Source organism: Trifolium pratense, linkage group LG5 (genome assembly GCF_020283565.1).
Source record: "Trifolium pratense cultivar HEN17-A07 linkage group LG5, ARS_RC_1.1, whole genome shotgun sequence".
Taxonomy (NCBI): Eukaryota; Viridiplantae; Streptophyta; class Magnoliopsida; order Fabales; family Fabaceae; genus Trifolium; species Trifolium pratense.
The window spans coordinates 43668738-43692358 of record NC_060063.1 but is presented as its reverse complement, the minus strand read 5'-3'; the positions used below and the strand labels follow the sequence as shown (position 1 = coordinate 43692358).

The 23621-nt window shown below is 34.0% G+C and overlaps 2 protein-coding genes across 6 annotated transcripts; both read right to left on the bottom strand.

The window, feature by feature from the left end:
* Positions 1–2076: 2076 nt before the first annotated feature.
* On the bottom strand, positions 2077–6506 carry LOC123883101 (pentatricopeptide repeat-containing protein At4g32450, mitochondrial-like). 2 transcript variants are annotated; one of them, XM_045931800.1, is made up of 2 exons: positions 6220–6506; positions 2077–4565 (listed from the first exon to the last, which is right to left on the bottom strand). In XM_045931800.1, exons 1-2 carry the CDS (start codon positions 6443–6445, stop codon positions 2509–2511), a joined length of 2283 nt encoding a protein of 760 aa, XP_045787756.1. In that variant the 5' UTR covers positions 6446–6506; the 3' UTR covers positions 2077–2508. The 2 variants fall into 2 exon arrangements, with proteins under 2 accessions (XP_045787756.1, XP_045787755.1); XM_045931799.1 differs by having other exon boundaries at positions 2077–4580; positions 6220–6483.
* A 3073-nt stretch (positions 6507–9579) lies between these two features.
* LOC123883100 (probable helicase MAGATAMA 3) lies at positions 9580–17733 on the bottom strand. 4 transcript variants are annotated; one of them, XM_045931797.1, is made up of 9 exons: positions 17540–17676; positions 15790–16424; positions 14944–15628; positions 13391–13579; positions 13044–13139; positions 12802–12958; positions 12564–12693; positions 10721–12487; positions 9580–10621 (listed from the first exon to the last, which is right to left on the bottom strand). In XM_045931797.1, the coding sequence occupies exons 2-9, from the start codon at positions 15814–15816 to the stop codon at positions 10196–10198; spliced, it is 3477 nt and encodes a 1158-aa protein (XP_045787753.1). In that variant the 5' UTR covers positions 15817–16424; positions 17540–17676; the 3' UTR covers positions 9580–10195. The 4 variants fall into 4 exon arrangements, with proteins under 4 accessions (XP_045787753.1, XP_045787751.1, XP_045787750.1 ...); XM_045931795.1 differs by having other exon boundaries at positions 14944–16424; positions 17540–17733; XM_045931794.1 differs by having other exon boundaries at positions 12564–12958; positions 14944–16424; positions 17540–17679.
* Positions 17734–23621: the final 5888 nt, after the last annotated feature.

Here is a 23621-nt window from a genome sequence, read left to right as displayed (position 1 = left end):
GAAAAAAATGCTCGGATTGGTCCCTTAAAGACATATATGTTTGCCATATTGGTCAAAATTTTAAAAATTAATAAGGTTTTTTGTAGACCACTTACACTTAATGACATCCACAATCCAGTCAATTAAAACTAACGTTTTTTGTAAAAAATTGACAGAAAGAACCAATTGAGAAACTGATGTGTCTTTAAGGGACCAATCCGGATTTTTTTTCTTTAAGGGACCATTGTGAAACCTAAAATATCTTTAAGGGACCAAAAGACTAATTAAGCCAAAATTGAATCTTAAAGAAAGAAGAAGCTACAGATCCATGAATCGTATATAGGTTGGATATACTCGTTTGATAGGTTAATTTTGGCACAGGCATATAGATTTCCATTTTAAAGAAAGAAAAAGAAAAGACATATGTAAATCGTTTGAAAACTGGTATATAATTTGTGTATGATCGAACAGTAGAAGTAGAAGTTGTAAGAAAATTAACATATTCATCATATTCCTGTGTCGCCAAGGGAAGAAAAAGTCTAGAGAAAAGTATGAAAAGTCTTGAGGGACGGACTTTTGGATATCAAAAGACATTTTAAAAGTAATGGGAAATCTCAATTGAATACCAATATATTTAATTGCCCTAAAAAAATATGATTGTCTTAGGGGGGTGTATTGGATTGGGATTTCATGAGACAATTTTGGCAAAAAAAGTCTTGATGATTTTATGAGATTTTGTTGGACTATATTGATTTTGTGAGATTTTAAAGACTTTTTTACAGAGACTTTTTTACAATCAAGATTTTTAACACATGATTTGAATGGATTTTGAGAGATTTTTTTCAAAAAACTTTTTACAATCAAGATTTCATAATACTTTATATATTAAGAAACTTTTGTATATTAGGCAAATTTTAAAAGAATCAATAAATTTTAATAAAAGAAATTATATTTTTTGGGGAATCCAAATTTTTAAACAAAAAAAAAGCCTTACATTTTTTTCACGTATATGTTTCTAATCACAAATAAAAACCATTATCACCATTGATGGGAAAAGAAGCAGATGAAGGTAACGAAAAAAATTTGCCGTAAAAAGTTGTATTGAATCAAAAGTTTGTAAAAAAGATGTAGAATTTGTTAAAATATTTTTTTGCAAAAAAAACATATTTGATAGAAGAAGAAGAAGAAGAAGAAGAAGAAGAAGAAGAAGAAGAAGAAGAAGAAGAAGAAGAAGAAGAAGAAGAACTGATATAATGATGATAAAAGTAAAAAATTTTGGAGAGTTTGAAAAAGTCTCAAGTCTTTTGGTGAGATTCTTGAACAAGTGAACAAAGAAAAGAAGAAGGAGTGCAGTGATGATGAACTATGAAAAAATAAAGAAAAAAAAATTTGATACAGTGATGATGAAAATAAAAAGTCTTGGAGATTTCAAAAAAGTCTCAAGGCTTTTGGTGAGATTGTTGAAAAAGTCTATCAAGTGTATTTTCAACTAAAAAGTCTCTCAAAATCCATTCCATAGAAGAATCCATTAAAATCGGTAGACTTTTGAATATCAGTAGACATTTCAAAAGTAGTATCAAATCTCAATTGAATACCAACGGATTTTATTGCCCTGAAAAAAAAAATCATGTTTGTCTTAATTGAATACCACAAGATTTATTTAACTTTTGTAAAAGTCTTGATTGAATACCTCAAGATTTTTTTGTCATAAAAAAGTCTTTTAAAATCCCATGAAATCTCAATCCAATACACCCTCCTTAATTGAATACCACCAGATTTATTTATATTTTGGACAAAACTTATATGCATTTCTTTAGATGCAGTTTTCCTGTTCCTCTCATAAAAAGGTAGTTATTTATATTTTTTAATTAAAAAAAAAAAAGAAAATTGTTTTTAAATAAAAGACATTATAATATTAATATAAAAGACATTATTTTCTTTGTCTTCCCTCCTCATATTATTTTCTTTGTCTTCCCTCCTCATATTATAAAGGTAGAGAAAAATGTATCTTACCATAATCATTATAATATCAAACTATAATCATATTATAAAAGACATTATTTTCTTTGTCTTCCCTCCTCATTTATCTAAAACACTAACTGAACATATTCATTTCTATTATAATCCCAAATCTATAATTGTAACTCATGAAAGTGAAAATCAATATCCCATTACAGTCAATCCTATAAAGAAACATTAAGGCTATATTAGCCATTAATATGAGATTGAACTGTCATGCAATCCTTTGTTTTTAATCAAAACATCGAGTTTCGTAATCATAAGAAATAGATGGTCAAGTAAATTTGCTTTGCTCCTAAAAGCATGTTACTAAAACCGAAAACATGTATCTTATTTTTTGCATTGACTTAAGAATTTAAACTAAAGTCTACAGGAAGCTTAACTTTAATATACAAATTTCAAAACAATTCATTTTTCTTCAAATATTTTAGTGAAGTGGAAAATCAAGATCACTTCAGTTAGAATATATATATTTAGATATCAAAAGTGGAAAGTACCTAAGGTTAATGTTCACCAATAATCCCTGCAAGAGCAAAGCCCGTTTTTAAAATGGTGGAACCTTTTAGCATCACGGATGATGAGTTCTCTACCCACAAGGTCAGAAATTATCTTCAGTGCAGTATGACAATCACCACAAACACGGAGATTCTTAATTATTCTAATAGAAGAACGAGCAGGACTGTTAAGGAGACCATAAGCAACAGCAAGTCTCTCACTGTGGGCAAGGAGAGCATCTTCTTTGCCCTCTTGGTCTATATCATGCAATACAAATCTCGTCTCTGGAATATAACCAGCTTCTTTCATTTGGACCCTCAAACCTCTAAGCAAAGCATATATTTTGTCATTTTCTGGATGGGAAGTATCTCCTGCTCGATATTCATGGATTCGACTACGAACTTCTAGAAGATTCTTGCTTTTGTTCGGCTCCTTGTTTTTTATTAAGTCTGAAGTTTCTCCAAGTAAGAGGCCAGCTTTTGATTTCTCATTCAAACGAGAAGGATCCAACTTTTCAACTAGTTCAGCACAACGATCCCCCAACTCGGTGTTTCCATGAACTCTGGAACTATTCATCAAAGTCTCCCATACCTCTACACTTGGTTCCAATGGTATCTTTTCAATGAATTCAAAGGCTTCATCAAGATGCCCAATACTGCCAATCATGTCAACTAGACTGACATAATGCGCCATAGTTGGTACAATGCCATAGTCCCTGGTCATGGATTCAAAGTGCAGCATTCCCTCATCAGTATCTCCCAACATGCTGCATGCAGTAAAAACCCCAATAAACATTTGGCCATCGGGTTTCAGTCCCGATTCTTTGAATTGAGTAAATATATCAATTGAATCTTCTGCAAACCCATTCTTAGCAAGTTGTGTTATCATAGTATACCACGTAGTCAAATCATACTCAGGCATGTTCTTGAACACATTGACCGCATCATCTACAGACCCACATTCAAAATACATCTCCAATATTCTATTGCATGTGCTGACTTTGAGAGGTGACAAATGCTGCAAAGCATGTTTGTGTACAACTTTTGCCTCTTTAAGAGACTTAGCCTTCCCACATTGGTGCATTAATTGTAAACAACGATTCAAATCCACATGAATATGAAGCTTTTCCAACACTTGCAAAACTTCAACTGCTTCCTTCACTTTACCTTCCACGCAAAAACCATCCAGCTCCTCAAGTGTACCTCTATATGGACTATCATTAGATGCATCAACGGACTCACCATCTGGTTTTGCATTACTGAATAGAGGAGGTCCAACCGTTGATTTCTGTGCAGTATTCAAATTTGGTGGATATCGGCCATTTAGATTATGTTGAGATTGTCCATAAGCAGAGTTTTGAGTATTCAAATTTGGTGCCTGCTGAAAACGACCGATGTTTTGAGTATTCAAATTTGGTGCCTGCTGAAAACGACCGATGTTTTGAGTATTCATATTTGGTGCCTTCTGAAAATGACCGATGTTTTGATTAAGGTTCTCTTTGTGATTTCCCCGATATTCTAAAGGCCTAGGTGAACTATATGAATTGGGAAACTTCATCTTTTCTCCAGATTCTAGTGTCCAATTATGTCCCTCAAGAGACCCATTAGGATGCATCCCAAAGCCCCTTAAATTATCAACACTTAACCCAACTTTATGTTGCGTTTGGGAGTTTCTTTGACCAAATTCCCCCCCTCTGACATTTCCATTATGCTCCGCCAAATTATTTTGAAATACATTCTGGCTGATATTTACATTTCCTCCACCCGCTGTTTGACCAGCTCCATAAGAAACTTGGTCTGAACTAGGATGATTATTACGAAAAGATCCACTTGCATTTTGCTGATAAAAGCCAGCTTGATTTTGCTTGTAACCTAAAGAACCATCTGAATGGTAATCACCAGAAAATTGATAATCCCACCTTTCAGCAGCAGTGGACATAGCCCTTAACGTATTGCGGCCTTTGATACAATTCGCAACATTGTGCGAACAACATCCATTGCACAACCTCAAAAGAGAACTAACAGTAGCTATTGAGGATTTCTTTAAAGACAACATTAGTGACTTAGCATAATCTGAGGAAAGACAAATTGGAAAAAGAAAAAAAAGTCAGTGCACTTTGTCAATGAAAGTATCAGGTTTCAGCAAAATTCGACGAACACATAAAGGAAGAGCCGACTAAAACAAAAATCCCATTTTGATAATCACATAAAAAGTAAAAATGCTACAGCAAGATTTTCAGATTGTACCATAAAAGGACTAGTTCACACCCATTACGACTGAAAATTGGTAAAAGAAGACAGAAAAAAAATAGAAGAACATTATGAATTTCAATTCTACGGTTTCTACTCTGCCAATTGCTTTCTTCATATAATGATGCATGCATATACTAACCAGTATAACAGGCTGGTTGGCCCATGTGAAAAGCTACATCATTTGATTTTTGTCTTCTATAAATTACTTATTGTTGTAAGGTGAAATAATAATTTTAATATTAAACCTTTGAGTAACAATTAAATGAAAATATTTCCTCATATACACTCATTAACGAAGAAAATAAAATGACTAATTAGAGAAAGTATTGTGGTGTATAAGCAAGAGAATGTACATACATACTCAAATAAAAATACTCCATCACTATCCAATTGCATAACAGATGGAATCAGTCGAATATGTAAAATAGGCTTCTACTTACAATGAGAGGAAAATAGCCTATGAAGCACCGACACAACACTGATACAGATAATAATTCAAAAAAGAAGGAAACATTGAATGTAATTACATTTGTCGGTCCCGTGTTGGTGTCCAAATCTATCATGTATTGGACACCGAACACAACTTTAATATGAAATGTCGATGCCAGTCAATCACAGATAGCGTAAAATAGCATATTGCTAAAATTCCGCTACACAATAGTGCTATAGTGCCACTATTTGACACCATGTTAGCGATTTGTCCAAACTCCGCTACGTTATAGTGGTACAACGCCACTATAGCTACTACTGCATACTACTTAACAACACTGATACCAATTACCTATGTTGTTAATATCAGATAGCGGCGCGTAGCGCCGACCCTCAAAAATGCTATAGCGATATAGCGGGTAGCGCTATAGAGGTATAGCGGCCATGTACAAATTAAACATAAATTCCAACATACATAAATACTAAAAAATAGAAAAATACACAAAATTAAAAGGACTTTCGTACTTAATAATTATACTAAATATTGTCATTTACCATCAAAATAGGTTATAAATAAAGACTAATAACATTCCATGAAGTTCTAGAAGTACTCAAAATCACATCCCATTAAAATAAAGCATAAAAGTAATTAGCTAATGTGATGTGAGGGTTACTTTATGATGTGCAGAAAAGTCCAAAATACCCCTGACTTTATGATTTATTTCCAAAATAAGGGTTGCAGTGTTTAGTAGAACCACTCCTTCATATATCACTAATAGGAATATATCACTATTTTTTTTTATCACTAATTGAAAAACATGGTTACAGTGAAGCAAGCTACTTCACAATTTTAGGTCTTAAAGAATCCCTTTTGGCTAGTGAATCCCTAAAACATCTCAAAAATCAATTTTAGGTCTTAAAAAATCCCTTTTGGCTAGTGAATCCAACCATGCATAAACTCAAAATTAAAAGAACAAGAGATTAAGAAAAACAAACTATAAAGAACATGAAGTGCAGAAATTTGTGAAGAGATGAAGTTACTTACTTGGAATCGTGAAAACGATGGTAAACAACCGAGTAATTTTGAGGTTCTTCGACGGCAACGGAGGGGAGAGATGCGTGACAAGAGATTGAAGAGAGTTGCGAGCTTCTTCGACGGAAACGAGAGATTGAAGGAGAGTTAGGAACGGCGGATGATTAGGAGAGATTGAAGAGATTAGGAACGGCGGAGGACTTCTTCGACGGCGGAGGATTATGGATGCATCATGCATATGCTACAACTACAAAGCACAATGACTAAACACAATAACACAAATGTCCGATTGATATATTAATTTTTATATTTTTTTTTAATCTTTTAAAAATGGAAAATGTTTAAACACAATTTTTTAACAAAAATACATCAAAATTACACTTTTTTGCTTTTTTTTTAATATTTGTTGTACGCCTCAATATACGTGTTATGAGTGGAGAAAAGATGATGTTGTATTTTTGTCCAACTTTTTTGTGTTTATATAACACGCCTCTTTAAAAATATATCTGTCTTTTTATATAGTCATAACATGTGTGAAACAGCTAACTATATCACCCATTATCAGACGGATAGTACTAATTAAAAAAAATTTGTACAAAATAAATATAAAAAAAAAGTAGAGGACTAAAGAGAATCTCACTTTTTGTGTGTGAATAGAATCTCACTTCCAAAATAGAGAGAGCAAAGCATGTATATAAGTACAACGTCAACATGCAAAGTGATAATTTCTGATTTTATTAGGGCTTTGTTCGGCAAAAATAACTTATGGTTAATAAGCTAACTGGTAGCTGATGGTCGATGGCCGATGGCTTATAAGCTGATTGAAATGTTTGGTAAAATTAGCGGTTCAACTGATTGATAAATGTAATATTTAATTCAATAATTTTTTTTATTAAATTAATACTATTTAAGATACTTAGAATTTAATATTCAATATTTTATTTTATTTTTTTTACAATATTTTAAGTTTATTAATTCAATAAATATATCTTTCAAATATTATTATTAAACTATTTTTTATATGCTGAATTTTTTTAAAAAAAATTATTTTCATTTCAGTTGATATACTTTATGAAAAAATAACAACAAAATATATTCACAATATAGTATAATGGTTAATTATAGTAAGGTACGTTGTTTCAAAAATATTATAGTAAGGTGCGTACCTATGAATTGATAAAAAAATAATATGTTTTAGCCTTCATATTTGAAAATAGATAATAAGGCAACGTTAAAACATATTATATACATGTGATTTTAAAAGAAGCAACGTTAAAAGTTAAAACATGTATTTACTTATTTTATTTTAAATTCTAATGATAATAAATTATAAAGAGTAAATGTAGATTTTAGTTAAAATAATAAGGGTAAAAGAGGAAGAAAAAATGAAAAGCTAGAAGTTATAAGCTCAGAAGTTACTTGAAATAACTTCTGGAAAAAAAAAAGCTATAAGTCAGTAAAAATAAGCTATAAGCTCTTTCTGAAAAGACTGTTACCAAACAGGTCTTTTAACTTATAAACCATAAAATAAAAGCTAAAAGCTATTTTTTTTTGACTTGACAAAGAGAGCATAGATCTTAGCTTAGCTTAGCTAGGAGAATAGTTCATTCATTAACTGCCATCAATTTTGACAGTTGTGAATTGTGAAGTGGTTTCACGCCATGAATTTATCCGTGCTTCATACGATTTTTCTTGGATATCTTTAATTAATTCATATTGCCTAAGAAGTTTCTTATATGATGATGTGTTTCATTTCATATAATATTGTTTTACCAATCATAGTCTATTGCAATAGTAATAATTTTTTGCAATTATAAAATTTAATTCTTCAAATTTTGAGATTTTTCAAGATATGTTTTTCGTACACATTGACGATTGGTCCCCAAAAAAATACACATTGACTAGAATTAAATCTCTGACAAAAAATGAAATGACTCCAATACTATTTGCCAATTGTGTCACAACACTCTCTCATTCTCATAGCAGTGCAGATTTTTTTGCTATGGTGAACAATGATAAACTTGTTATTCAAAAATCTCCCTTAAAGCTTGAAGTGTTTGGATCATGCCTCTAAAAATTATCATAGATTCACTTGTATAACAGTATAAGCTTATTTGTATAGTCTAAGAGAAAATATAGTTTAGTTGCTTTTATATAAATTAAATTGTAAGTTGTATAACTTGTAGGGTCTGTTTGATCTGCAAAATATAAATATTTGACAGAACAGTACAGTACAAGACAGAACAACACAAGACAAACGTTTAAGGTATTGAACAAACTTTGTGTTGTACGATGTTTGGTGGACAAAAGGTTATTTTGGTATTTTAGACAACTTGTGCTGAAGACAAAAAGTTGTCCCGTGGTTCTGTGGGGGACAAGAATTTCAAGTTTTGTCCTGTCTCTTGCCCCCCAGTTTGTCCAGTACCAGGAATAGTTTTAAAATCAAACATAGTACGGCAGTTGTTGTCCTGTCCAGTCCCTTATTTTTTAGCAGATCAAACGCACCCGTATTCATAAACTATCATATGTGAAGGTTAATTATGGAAATGAGTTGAAAACACCATATAAATACTTCATAAACTATTTTTACAATCTTTTTTATAAAACACAACAACTTTTTTCATATATAAATAAACCCAAATAAACTGTACCAGTCAACAACAGAATACCCAAATAATTTATAAATATGCTCTTCCAAATACATTACACACAATAATTCATTGGATTTAGTCCTATACTTAAAAAATGGAAATCTTAACATTAAAAAGTTAATCAAGACAATAATATTGTTTATATATAGTCTACCAACCAAAACTACAGCATATTATTATATAGCTAACCTGTTCAGATGGAAATAGTCCAATAATAATATTTGATTTGAGGGTGATACCCTACCTCCAGATCTTACATTTAAGTTCCAAAAAAATATGAAGTTTGAACAACCAATCAAAAAATTTCTTGGTTTGTGACCTCTGTCTACAAGAGGAGGCACGCATTCAACCACGTGCAACGTTTAACAAAAACATAATACTAATAATGTAAAGACGCCAGATAAGTGATAAGGTTAATCTTAAAAAACAAAAGTGATAAGGTTGTTTCATACACATGTCCTGTCTTGTGTATTATCTATAATTGCAAGGAAACGACAGCAAATATAACAGCCTCTCAGCAAAAAAAAAAAATGTATGTATTTTGTTGACTCATCTGATATGAAATTGTTGTAAACTAAAAGGATTTGTAGTCTTGTAGAGTAATAGGATTATTGTTACCTAAATCACAACCTCAGCATAAGATTGTGTGCAAGTGTTGATGTTGATGCGGTTGCATTTCTTCTGAAGTAACCTTTTCTCAAAATCAAAACATTTCAACAAATGAAATAAATAAATGAATAAATAAAATAATGAGAAATTCCATACAAACATTTTGAGTATTATTGTAAGGTAATCTATTTCCTTTCTTCTTCTTTGGAAGTGAAACACTTCACATTGTTGTGAATAAAATTATGAAAGAAACAATTTGCTACAGCATTGTTGTGAATCCACCTATGTACAAAGTCAGTTAACAGCAAACTGCCACCACCTTAGATCCCTAAAATCATGCACTTGTTTGTTTCCTTTCATTTTGATACAAAATTGAGTATTTTCTCTCCCCCCACCTTGTTTTTCATTTAAATGTCTGCAGTCTTTCCCCCAAACACATCCCAGCAGCTGCAGTTATGTCCACAGAATGGTTAGAACCAACATTCTTGCATTCGTTCAATGCAAGAATGTTGGATTATCCACGTTACATACTCTCTTTCATCTTCCATGTTTTTTTTTGTGTATATTTGTGGCCCATCCAGCATCCCCGAAAGCCCCCTCGGCTGAAAACTTTCAGCAGTGCTGCACCGGGGGATGAGATCACAGAACAACGAAATCAAATAGCTCATAAACTCCTGCACCCCCCAAATGTCTTGATGCAAAAGAAGAATCTGCAGATAAAACAATGGCTATACGTCTCTCTTTGCCATGGTTCCGGTTGAACCCTGCCTCTTCTGTATGCCATGCTGCCAGGAATCTCTGGATTTATCACCCTCAGAATCATCTAAGGCGTTCTCTGTTAAATACCTTGATGGACGATGGTTCCCATTTCTGGAGCTTACGGAGGCTCCATTCATCCTCTCATCATCTTCAGATGGTGCTCCCACCCTGGATTCCATATGCATCTCCATTGATCTATATCTTGGTCCACCTGATCTCATTCCCCTCATATTCGTAGGTGCCTTACCAGGCAATGGTGTGTAAACAGGTCCCTTGGTCACCAGAAAATCCTTCGGAAGAGAATCCATGTCCATGTAGCAATTTCGAGATCTTGCATCTGCAATCAAAGCAGCCCAATCTTCGGATTGTATCAGAGCATTTGCATTTCCCATCACCTGTCAATGATTACAAACTATTAAAATCATGCAAAAAAGTGGCTTTGTAGATTTAGTAAAAAAATACATTAAGACTTTAGAAAAAGATCGATTCCATACCCAAAGGGCCCTTCTTGCACGCGTAAGGGCAACATTCATTCGACGTATATCAGCAACAAAACCAACCCCGTGAGTTGATGCACGCACACAAGACATTATGATCACATCACGCTCTTGACCTTGGAAAGCATCTACTGTGTTGATATATAGATCCTTCCCTTCTTCTGAATTTAAGACTTCCTCAAACTCGCGTTGGAGGCATTTCAACTGCAGCTTGTAGGGAGTAATTATGCCAACAGTAATCTTTGCCAGACCCAAAAATTTCACAGTTTTCTGAACATGCTCATACAACCGGAGACAAAATTGTGCTTCAGTCATGTTTTGGTAGGAGACCGAACCACCTCTGTGAGACTCCCGCCCATGCCTGATATCATAGAATATATAAGGTCTGAGTAAAGGATCTTTATAGTATGCTTCATCAGGCAGTTTAACCACACTTTCACTGTCACTAAGGCGTCCCTGATAAAAGTATCTAGAAGGGAAATCCCGAATTTGGGGATGCATTCTATATTGCACAGACAACAGCATTGTTGGGCATCCTGCTTGTTGGAACCTTTCAAAAAGACTCCTGCTGTACATCAATGTTCCTGCAGCCTTGCTGATAACTGTAGCAGGAAGCTGCTGAGGATCTCCAACAAGAACACATCGTGCTGCCCCAAGTGAAAGGGGAGGAAGAACTCCCACCTCGCTGGCTTGGGCAGCCTCATCAATGACTACCATATCAAATCCATGGGAAAGACGAGAAAACAACTTACGGCCACTGCTAGAAACTGTTGTGAAAACTATTTCAGCTTCATTGGCAAAACTGGCCTCCAAACTAGCACGTGCCTCTTCCAGATTGAAACCACTACCAGGTCGAAACCTACCTTCCAAAACAGCAAGGCGAGACATCTCAACCAGAACCTTATCCCTGCCTTCCACTACAGATGCAAGGTTCTGTAGCAAAACATCCCGATTCTGATCACGGGCCATGAGAAGGTCAGGGTCAACACCAACAGATCCTTGGGAGCGCACAGCGGCAGCAGTAGCATTCAGTTCTCTATGCAGACAATGCAACTGTTGAGTATACTGTGCTTCACGATTTCTTAACTGCTGCATCCATCCTGCAACTTCCTCCCGAGTCTTGACCAGAAGCTGTTCAGTTCTCCGCTCAACAGAAACTGCTTGGGCAGCACGTGTCTGAGTATCAACCCCAACCCGAGCTACATCAGGTCGATATACTTTCATCTCTCCATCAATAAATCCACGATCAAGGACACGAGAAAGAAGCTCATCAGTGGCAGCATTAGAAGGAGCACAAACCAACATTCTAGGCTTTGGGACTAGTTTAGGCAAAGTTCGTAAGAGATTTTGGTCCATGTTTTGAAGAACTTCATCAATAGATCCTGTGGGGGCATGGTCTGAATTAAGCTCATTAGCTTGCTTGTAGCTTTCGGGAGCTACATGCTTAAGCAAAGAGGTGTAGTAGTGTTGATACTGCACAAGGTGGATGACATTCAACATTCCCCAAACTGTATGTGTTTTTCCTGTTCCCGGAGGTCCTTGAACAAGAGTGAAAGGCCAAGGATCTTGCCTTTTTGTTGCAACACTACTTGTACCAGCAGCTGTATGCATAGCTGCCCACTGGATTGCTGCCAACTGGGGTTCGTTGAAGGTCCTTCGCAGATACTCAACAAAGTTCGGTGTGAAACATTCAGGCATTGCTGGGGTATGCTGCTCGTATTTTGGGAAGTGCTCAGGACTAGGCTGAAGAATTGCATTTTGCATCTGTGAAGGGAGAAATTAGTCAGTATTGCAAAACATGACACACTGCTATATATAAAATTATTTTCATTATATATACCTGCATATTTAAGCGACGAAATGCGTGCAGAGCAATATACTCCCTCTGTGTGGTAGCAAGAGAACCAAGAACTGTGAGATACCAGATGCTTCCAGTTTGAAGTTTCCTTACGATATGATCATCATCAGCCCTGAAGAAAAGAACAATATCATCTAAGTATAACAATGGAACCAGGAAAGTACATATATTAACAAAACAATTAACTGGTATCTTCAATGGGGAAAATTGGATTGCTTGCCTGCTAGGATCATAAGAATCCCCTACATAGTAATGAAGTATTGCACCAGGAGGATCACGGGTATCAATAGGTATGTGTCGCCTAACTGTACCCACCACACGTCCAGTGATTTCTGATTCCCCACCATTGTGACCTAAATTGTTCTGCTTGGATCTGACTGCTTGATACAATTAAATTATCAATATAGTTGAACTAACAAAAAATAGAACAAATGGATCTACTAGATTTTATTGACAACAAACCTGATCCAGGCCTAGGGGACGAAAGAATTGCAACATCACCCTCCTTAAACGACCATTTGAACTCATGTGCTGGAAGCACTTTCACATCATACCAACCTAAGAGAGACAGGTACAACAAACCCACAAATTAACAAAAACAAAGAGGGATAATTAAGTGATATATCACCAAACTGTGGGATCATGTTTGTTGAACCTTGCAGGGAGAAAGCAAGAAACACATCCTCAAAGTATGGCTGAGTACCCAAAAAATGCAAGCACAATAAAAGAAAATTAAACTCCTTGAAGTTGGGAGAATGAAGTTTCCAGCATACAGATGGAGAGTTTAAATTAGTGTTAAGAACTAGTACCTCTTTCTCTTGACTCATTTGCCTTCACTCGCACCATAATATGAGTATCCCTTGACACTGTTTCTGTTGATTCTTCCCAGGTACTGTAAAGTTGAGCACGGCATTCCTCAAAAAGCAAAGGCTCAAATACTCGAACATACTCTTCCACTGATTCAAACTTTCCAGGAACACACTTTAAATCGGTCTCTCCTGAACCACGAGATTTCAATCAGTTATCAAAAAGAATAAATAAATAAATAAATAATAATCAAACTTTCAAAGAACTAAAAGATGCATCCCAACTGACTCAGCATTTTGAGGGACAAATAACCAAATAAATAATCATGAACTAAGATAAAAGCGGAAAATGGATTTGAGCTCATCATGTCAGTATATACTATATACTACAATATTAAAGCCTTAACCAACAGATATTAGAAGAAGCTGTCTGAAACAGTAATTAATCCATTTTAAAGTTTTCCAAATGGATTCTTTTCATCATGCAATCCCACAAATGGTTGCACTCTCTTCATCCTCGTGTATAATCTAATCATATATTCTATGACGTATTCTATATTCTGTCATCATTCCTACCCATCTTATTTTCTTCAAGCTCTCAGAAACGTTTTTTCTTTTATTTGCTGCAAACGTTTAACAAATTGGTTCTACGTGCATTCTACATGTCTAAAATTAAATGACCCAACCCCTAGAGGATAAATCTTCAAATTTAACCCACCTTGCACATTCATGCAAAAAGACAGGGCATTTTAACTGATCACTTCACATATCTGATAAACATCTTCCAGAGGTTTTATCACAGATAGAATGTTAAATTATTTATCTACGACAACAAACAAATTCCATGATGTCTTATCATAGACCAAGTCTAAATAGATAAATTATTTCAATTCTGACATTCTTTAATAGTTTGACCTTTAGTTTTCAATGGTCCACAGAATATATGTGTAGCATGTGTCCACAGAAACTGTGCAGAATGTTCTTCGGATAACTTTGAATTTGTCTTTAAAACTAACATTATCGTAAAATCATTTACAACATCTTCTAGATAATCTAAAAACTATGGCTTAAAATATTTGATATGATTCAAAACATGCATTCATAAATCAAATAAGTCCACATATTATGGAACAAATTCAGTAATTAACATAGAGAACATGAAGAAAGAGCGCATATATTAGTTAATATACTGAATAGTAAAGCACCAGGTTGCCCTTCCACCTGTTATCTTTTGTTCTTTCTCGAGAAACAAGACAACTTGAGAACCATAACACAAAGAGGCATATGATGGTGACTGGATACATAAGGAATTCATGTAAACCAGTGAAAGCTATCAAATCAATATCAAATTTCATTCCAAAAACAACTATCATCACCTTTGCATTTCTCTCCAGTGTTATGACTCTCACAGTGTGATAACTGGAGGAAGGAAGCAACGAGATGAGAAATCAGAAACAAGTGCAAAGAGCAAAAAATTTCAAATCCAGAGAGATCATAAGCATTTATCAATAACAGTATATATTTGCACTAACGATAATAATAAGTACAATTGGTACCTGGGTGATGCCAAAACTTTTCACTGGTTACCTCCCGAATGAGGCGTTCAACAGATGAGTCCTGGGACTGGAAGCTGACAGGAGTTTGCTTCTTAATAGAATGATGTTTCTTGTTTCCCAGCCTGGCATCATTGGAGCTTTGACCACTCTGTCCCAACTTCCTATTAGAAACAAATGCATTCTTCTGCTGCCTCAAATCTGTCTGTTGTTTCCATGATCCCTGTCTTGGTATGGGTGGTAAATTGGCCTCTATAGGAGTTTCTGCCTCACTGTTAATCCTCCTAGACCTACCAAATGGTCCAGAATTATCACCATTACTATCAGATTTAGGTTCATGTGTTTCAGTTTGACTTACACCTTCGCCGACAGAGGAGTCGGCTTGATTCTGATCCTTAGCTATTCCAACACGTTCAACTTGTGCAGGAACGGTACGAACTTCCTTCACAGTCCGACTTATAACTGGTGATGTGAATGTCTGTCTTCTAGGGGTTGAGGTTTTAATAGGACCTGCTTGCTTGACATCTTCCAAGTTAAGAAACATGGTCTGTCTATTACGTTTCTTTCCCAACATTTCCTCTTTTCGTTGGTCAATCTTCCTCTTCCCAGGAATATTTGCACACCTAATTGCATGACTTGCTTCAGTACCCTTCACCTCTTTTTGCTTGGGAACTAAACTGGGTTCCTCCTGTGTATCAATAGAAGCTTCACTTTTTATATTGCTTTCTGAATTTGGGATACCATTGTTTTTTTGTTCACTACTATTTGATTCTAGACCTATAGAAACACGGCTACTCTTTTCATCAATTATATTATTAGAATTAGAACTCTTGGTATTGCTAGACTTACTGTCAGAAGCAACTGAAACACTTCCATCCATCATTCCAGGTGTTGCTTGCTCTACCGGAGCATGACTTGGTTGTGGCAGATTATTACCGCCATTTGCATGAGCAAAACCCTCCTCCTCAGACCACTCACCTTCTTCCCTTTCAGTAGATTCAGCATTTGCCAAGCCAGATATGCGTGATTCCTTAACTTTAACATCCTCGTCTTTAATGAACTTAGAGGAAGCCTTTGGACCCTGATCTCCAGCTTTCTTCAACTCAGAATCAGCGCCAGGGGAACTACCAGATTTAGAGCGAATAAAAGGTTGAAATCCCGAGACAGTTGAGGCATGTGAAAATGCATGATTATTCATTATTCCTTGAGCAGCAGTAGAAGCTACAAATAATTCAGGAGCATTGGAATTTGTTGATGGTTGGGTCTTTTGGGGCTGCAAGCAGAAAACACTGCCCTTCTCATCAGTATCCTCTGTAGCTGGCTCATTGAGGTCAAATTCAAATATCGGTCTTCCTCCGGAACCCATCTTATATGCATAAGGATGCAGACTAAATACTGAATAAAACGTTGAACAGGTGTGTTGCTTGTATTATTTTTAAGCAACAATAAACATGACATGCCCACAATGAGGAAATACACTCAATCTGCAAGTCAAGCACAAGAAAGAAAAAACTACCCTTATAAGTTATAAATATAAATATACATGACTTTGAGGTACGAATTATTATATCACCTAAATGTGTAAGAAAATAACCAATTAAATATTAAATATGAATTTACAGTTCAAATAAAAATCACATTCTATTATTTATGAAACAGATGACAACAATCAGTATCGTACCCTAACGGCACGAACCCAAACAAACAATTACAAGAACAAAAAAGAATAAAATCTGCAGCATACCAATAATCACCGGTAACAATGACATGCTATATGTTTAGAAATACAGACTATTCTTAACATCACCTACAATTGCTGGTCCAGATAAAACAAATGAAAGCATAAAAACACAATACACGAGATAAACAGCAATACCCTTGACAGAAAACCAAAACCTAATAGCATGATAACACTACTAATAGTCTAATACTAAAAACACCTAAAGCTAAACAGCAAGCAACCATCCAATCAATGCAGATTAACACCAACCCCTTCCTCCCACCAACACCAATAAAATAACTTGGAACAACAATAAGAAAACAAATGACAGAAACCAATTCCAACACGGCAAATAAGATACACATTCACATACATATCACAAGCACAAAATAGTTCTCAACTCTAATCATTACAGATCAAAACGCCGCTAATTTCCCCCAAATCACCAAAAACATAACTATACTCACTGAACACAGTCAACAAAAAATATCTAGGGTTCCAAAATCAACCAATTAAACAAGTCACACACTATCTCTACCAAACAACCATTCCACCAAGATTCAAAATCCACACACCTTTTAGATCTTATTATTATCCTCACAAACACCACACACATACAGATCAATTAATCAATCTACTTGTTCATTCGTTCATTCATTCACCCTAATTTCAATTCAAATAATGCACAAATCTAATTTAATTAGTCAACCCTAATCCTTAATTCAGTATCATTCAATTCATCACCATTATCACAAATTCTCTTATCCACTGTTTCCAATTTTCACCATCACTCAAAAAATCATCAATCAATCACCGACCACCACACAAAATCGAGAAAATTCGAAAATCAAAATTAGTCTTCAGAGAGAGAGAATTTACCTCTTCTCACTTCGAACAAAACGAGATGGTTCGTGTTCGCTCGCTCTATAGGTACAAGTTGAACAGAGATTTTTAGAGAGAGAAAATAGAGAGAGAGAATTTTAGAGAGAGAAAGAGAATGAGAATGCGATTTTGATGAGAGAAAGAGGGTGTGGTGTTGGGTTTATATAGGAAAATATCGATCTCATCACGCCGGTCGGAGATTTTTCCGGCAACCGTTAAGTAATTTCCGTTTAAGGGTAATATAGGTATTTTGGTTGATTTTTAATGATGGATATATTCGTAAATTTAGGTTTTGTAGGGTTAGTTTTGGAAGATAAGCTTTTTGAGGAAGCTTTTTAAGGAGATTGGAGAACACGTAAACTGTGGCGCGTGTGGAATACTGTTTCGTCCGTTGATTTTGGATCAATGGAGTAGTATTACTCATTTAGTAATAATTTTCAAAAAATTGTGATAAACAGTTAAACACTTGTTTCTAAGGATTGGCTTTTTTTAGGAGTTTTACAATATTATTATATTCTCATAAATATGTTTGGCAAGTTTTTTATATTTCTAGAAAAATAAAATAAAATTTGCTTGATTTGAAAATAGAATTTTTTATGTTTTTTTAGAAAAGTGGGTAATTATTTATATAGTTGTAATTTATTCTCACTAGCATAAAAGATTATGTCTTCCCCCGCAACTGTGATCGGGAGGGGTTGGAACCACTTGATGTCAGAACTAACCCTCGAATTAGATTAAACTGATGGTGAAAACCAAAAAATTAAAAGATTATGTCTAATAAGTATATTTTAGATGGTAAAAATTTACAAACGACAAAAGTATTTGATATGTATCGAATCGAGACGTGAGTTCAAATGTATAATTGTGTAGTCTTCAACACTTGTGTGCGAGAGTTTTGCGTATAGACTCATTATAATTAGAAAAAAAATTCATCTTATAACATGAGGGCAAAGTTGTTAAACAACTATGCGTGATATACCTTAAAAAAAAAAACAATTATGCCTGATATAAAATAAAAAGCTTTGCGTAAACGTTATAATTTTTTTAGAGAGACAAACTTCATTTTTTTTTTTAAGTTTTTTCTTATTTTTCATTCACTTGAAAGAGAGTTATTTTAGATATTTTTTGACTGAGAATTACCTTGGTGCATTTTCCCGTCTTTTAATATAAATAAAGTTGTTTACAAAGAAAAATTTATATTTTGGGCATAGTTGTTTGCTTTATTTTTTATATTTTGTATTTTTTTTTGTTATATATTTTTCAAAGACATTTTATTAAAGCATTCACATTTCAATAAAAAAAATTCTAAATAAACATGATTTTTTTTATTGATATCCTTTTTGACAAATTTTCTTTTCTTGATTGTATTAATGAAAATTCAGAGAACCATGTAATGTTGTCCAAATTACTTTAACTGATAGAGATTGGTCCAATTGATAATGAGTTTGGATTTAGTTATTTTTGAGCTTATGAAAAACAGTTTATACAAATAAATAAGTTTTTATGTTAATTCATAAGTTATTCTGTCAGGAGTCTCATATCGAATATTTCAAAGTGTTTGATGTGGTATTTAAATCATGAGGCTCTCCTACCTATTGGATCAGTCTTTTGGGTTGGACTCTTCTCATGTGCTTAAATCCTAACAATTGGTGCTTTCATTGAGAGTCGGGTCACGGGAAAGGGCTACCTATATGCTGGATTAAGGTGCTCCACTGAATACTGATAGATGAGTGAAGCCGCCAAAAGGGAAAGGGCTACCATCGGGTCAGTACGGAAAGAGTGAAAGCCGTCGTGGACGTCGGCTCTTAAAGGGCGTGGTAATGTTAGGAGTCCCACATCAAGTATTTCAAAGTGCTTGGTGTGGTATTTAAGCCATGAGGCTCTCCCACCTATTGGACTAGTCTTTTGGGTTTGGCTCTCCTCGTGTGCTTAAATCCTAACATCTTCATAATAAAATTGCATCTTCATAAGCTAAAAAATAAATCAATTCAAATGGATATATATATATATATATATATATATATATATATATATATATATATATATATATATATATTTTTTTTTTTTTTTTATTAAAAGTTGATGGTTTATAAGTACCACCAACTTATTTACAAAGAAAATACTACAATTGCTGCTGCCAAGGATCGAACCCCTGACCAACAGCCTACACCCGCTCAGTCAGCAAATGCCAACTGAGCTACCCCACCCACTCATTTTTATGAAGGTGTGCATTAGCAACGTACATCTTAGGGTGTATTTAATAACTTTTTAGTTATTATTACTTGCTAAAGCACACATTCTAAAAAACAAGCGGGTTTATGTTAGCAAATGAGATTAGTAGTTATTGTGAGAGATGAGAGGATCAATTGACAACCATTGGATTAATATGAAATATAATTTAATTATTTTTTTGGACAATCAACTCACATAAATTTATGTATGTATAACAAATTACATTCAGGAGCTGTACCAAAAAAATTACATTCAGGAGCTGCTAACTTATTTTTCTTTTTCTTTTTGACTAACATCAAACATGTTATTTTGGTAAAAAATAAATTAAAAATATAATATTGCAGTTTAAAGAAATATTTGTATTCAGTCTCAGCAAGGATAATAACCGTTGTACTCATGCTCATATCCGTTTTTGTTACCCGTATTTTTGCTAAAAATAAATCGATCAATTATAAAATATCATACCATTTTAATAAAATTTCAAAAAATTTAATGTCGAAAATGAAAATTATAAACAAAATTATTACTAATATCATTCTAAAGTTTATATTTTTGTTGACGTATTCACATTGTATTTGTATTATGTTATAAATAATCATTTTTATTAAAAATGTGTAATAATTTAACAGAATTGTATTTTTATTTTTTTATTTTTTTTTTGAACAAGCCAAAATGATATATATATATATATATATATATAAACAAAAAGTCTTCTTAGCACAAGACGTGCCAAGAATGACCAGATAAAGTTACACTAGAGTCAAAGAAATACAAGAACCAAAAGAAACTATACAGGGCCCAGACAAAGCATAGGACTAGACCACCAATTATGGTAGTTCAAAGCTAAAGTACTACTCGTCGCTTTCAACCACCTGTAGGAAAAAATCTTGATCTTGTCCAACATATGATGCACTGAGTTTGTTGAGCCTCTGAACAATCTATGGTTTCTTTCGGTCCATACAACCCACACAACAACAAGCCATATAAGCTGCATGAAAGAACGTCGTGCTCGAAGACCCCTGCTGAACTTGTAAACTGAACAAAGTGATCGGAAAGAGTCTGAGCAGTCACCAGAGAAGAGCAAATCCAGGAGCTGACAAGAGATCAAAGGGCACCAAAAGTGCTGCAAGAAAGGAATAAGTGATGAGCCGACTCAACCCCTCCGCAGCCAGAAACACAATGATGGGCCGCCTCAGATAAGATCCCTCGAGTAACCAGGTTTGCTTTGGTAGGTAACCTGTCCCGCAAGAGTCGTCAGGCAAAGATAGAAACCTTCAAAGGAACCTGGCGGTGCCAAATAAGACCTGACGCAACATCCAAATTGAAATGCGTATATTACGTGGATATGGGGTTTGTACTACGTACATGTACCCGCACACATACTCACTCATTTTTTGCGGGCAATTACCCATATATGTGCATATGCCTAAAATGCGGACTTTTATCATACAAATTGTGAGTATTTTTAGCAAGTATCCACTGGATATGGGTCAACTTTGTTGGATTTTTGTATGTTGGCTACATTTTGCAAAAACAAACTCTAGCCAGATGTTGGAACCGGATGCTATAACATGTGAGTACAATATTTGTCGTACTCTGAAACGCGCCTTTTTTATGCAAGATATCATTTGAAGATTTGTTTCAAGAATAAGTTCGTGCTTATCCAGTACGTCAGGTCGTGACTTGTTCTACAAGTTTCTAAAGGCGGTCTCACCTTATTTTATTTACTCAAAAATACGATGCAATATTTTTAGAATATATCAAATCTGTTTTTGAAGAATATTTAAGACACACAAAACATATTCTCTCATCTCAATCAATTTTTGTTATACATAGAAGCCAAAAATTGAACTTCTGACCATATGCTTAAGAGGTCAACGTCTTTTACTTATTAGATCAATTTATTACGATTATCCATTTTTTTAAAGTAAATGCTAACAAATATTTTGTTTCGGGTATGAAAAGTGAAATCCCAAACTCATACTCAACGGGGTTCGGGTATCCTCATTCCGTCTCACTTCCATGTGAACTTAGTTGAGTTTTGGTACTTTTTTTTATTAAAAAAGGGGTAAAAGTTTAAAACTATTTTGTTTCGACAATATGATTTTTTAAATAAAGAATATAAATAGAAAAAACAAATTTGTTTAATACTCAACTTAAAAATAAACACAAACATATGAATAGAATTTAAGATTTTATTTATGAGTTTATAATTTAATAGATCTAAAATATAATTAGATATAAGTGGGGTCGGTTCGGGACAGATTCAGGTGGGTACCAATGTCTTCATTACCCGTCTCACCCCCGTCTTTTAAAATCGGAAGAAACTCAAACTCAAACCCAACCAATTTAATTTTTTCTCATCAAAATCGGAGCGAGGAGAATGGATACCCTCATTGCCACTTCTACTTCTCGGTGGTTATTAATTACACACATTAATAAACACAATCCTAGTATGAAAAATGAATTAGTTTTTTTTTTCACCCTCTGGTTCCTAGGGCTTTGTTTGGATTGGTGGTATGAGATGGAATGGAGTGGTATGTGGTGGTATGAAGTGAAGTTCCATTGTTTGGATTCTTTAAAAATGAATGGAATGGAGTGGTATGTGATGGTATGGATTCCATCCCATTCCATCATTTTCTCTTATTTTTCTTCCCCTCCAATTTGGGGTGTATGGGATGGAATACAAAATGTCCAAACAATGGAATATATTTTATGCTCCATTCCATCCCGCTCCGCTCCATTCCATCTTATTCCATTCCGCTCCATTCCGTTATGTACCATCAATCCAAACATAGCCTAGGAGAAAAGGACCCTAATAATCCAGAGTTCGGCGCGAGTTCTGACATCAAGTGGTTCCAGTCCCCTCTCAAATTCAATTGCGGGGATTGAATTGTAGTCCTACCTATCAAATTCAGCGTCAATCACCACTGAACCAACTAACATTTGGTAAAATGAATTAGTTTTACTACCACCCACTTTCTCTTTATTGTAGTATATATTTTTCTCTTATTCTTTGTCCATTAAAGAGGGACGGTTTAGATCAATTTTTTAATCTAAAATTATCCTTCTAAATCTTTTTTTCCTTTTTGTTTTTTTTAAATAAATGATTTTCACTTATATTTAGTTTTTTACTTCTTAGATCAATTTATTACGGATTATCCTTTTTTTTAAAGTAAATGGTAATAAATATTTTGATAACACGTCTTAAAAAATTAAAAATATTTTTAAAAACCTTCAATTTACGATTCATTATCTTTTTTTAATTTTTTTTTTTTGACTTAATTTTTTAATATCTTAAGACACTTGTTTTGTTAGTGTCCATTGTCTTTTTTTAGTTTTAAGAGCATCTTCAATAAGAGTATCTAAAAGAGTTTCATAGACTAATGATACGGTACCTTAACTTTTTTATCATTGGAGTTCCATGACGTGGCACAGAGGGTATCAAAATTGATGATATCGGTACCTTAAATAATGTACCATATCATCAATTTATTATTATTATTTTTATTTTTGGTATATAAATTCAATTTAATAGCTTCTATATATATATGTCAAAACATTACCGTTTGTCATTAAAGTATGATACTAAAAAAATGGTATCACCATTAGAGTAAAATATGTATGAGTTGCATAAATATTACATGACATTGTAGGGACCACCTGTTAGTAATGTATGATAAAAAGTGGTATCACCATTTAAGATACTCTAAATGAAAATTTATTTATAGCCTCACATGAATTTATCTTTTTTACCTCAAAAAAAAAAAAAATTATCTTTTAATAATAACCATACAGAAAAAAAATCGTTACAGTCACATTATTGTCAAGTTAAATATCAGACTCC

Excerpts from the sequence above, each read along its gene's own strand:
- LOC123883100 (XM_045931794.1), bottom strand. The coding sequence starts at position 16,306 with ATGGGTTCCGGAGGAAGACCGATATTTGAATTTGACCTCAATGAGCCA. Across the intron at positions 13,140-13,390 it reads AAATGAGTCAAGAGAAAGAG|GTTGGTATGATGTGAAAGTG; the intron begins GTACTAGTTCTT and ends TGTCTCTCTTAG. Across the intron at positions 12,959-13,043 it reads GTCCCCTAGGCCTGGATCAG|TCAGATCCAAGCAGAACAAT; the intron begins GTTTGTTGTCAA and ends TGTATCAAGCAG.
- LOC123883101 (XM_045931799.1), bottom strand. The coding sequence starts at position 6,445 with ATGCATGATGCATCCATAATCCTCCGCCGTCGAAGAAGTCCTCCGCCG. Across the intron at positions 4,581-6,219 it reads CATCGTTTTCACGATTCCAA|TTTGTCTTTCCTCAGATTAT; the intron begins GTAAGTAACTTC and ends TTCTTTTTCCAA.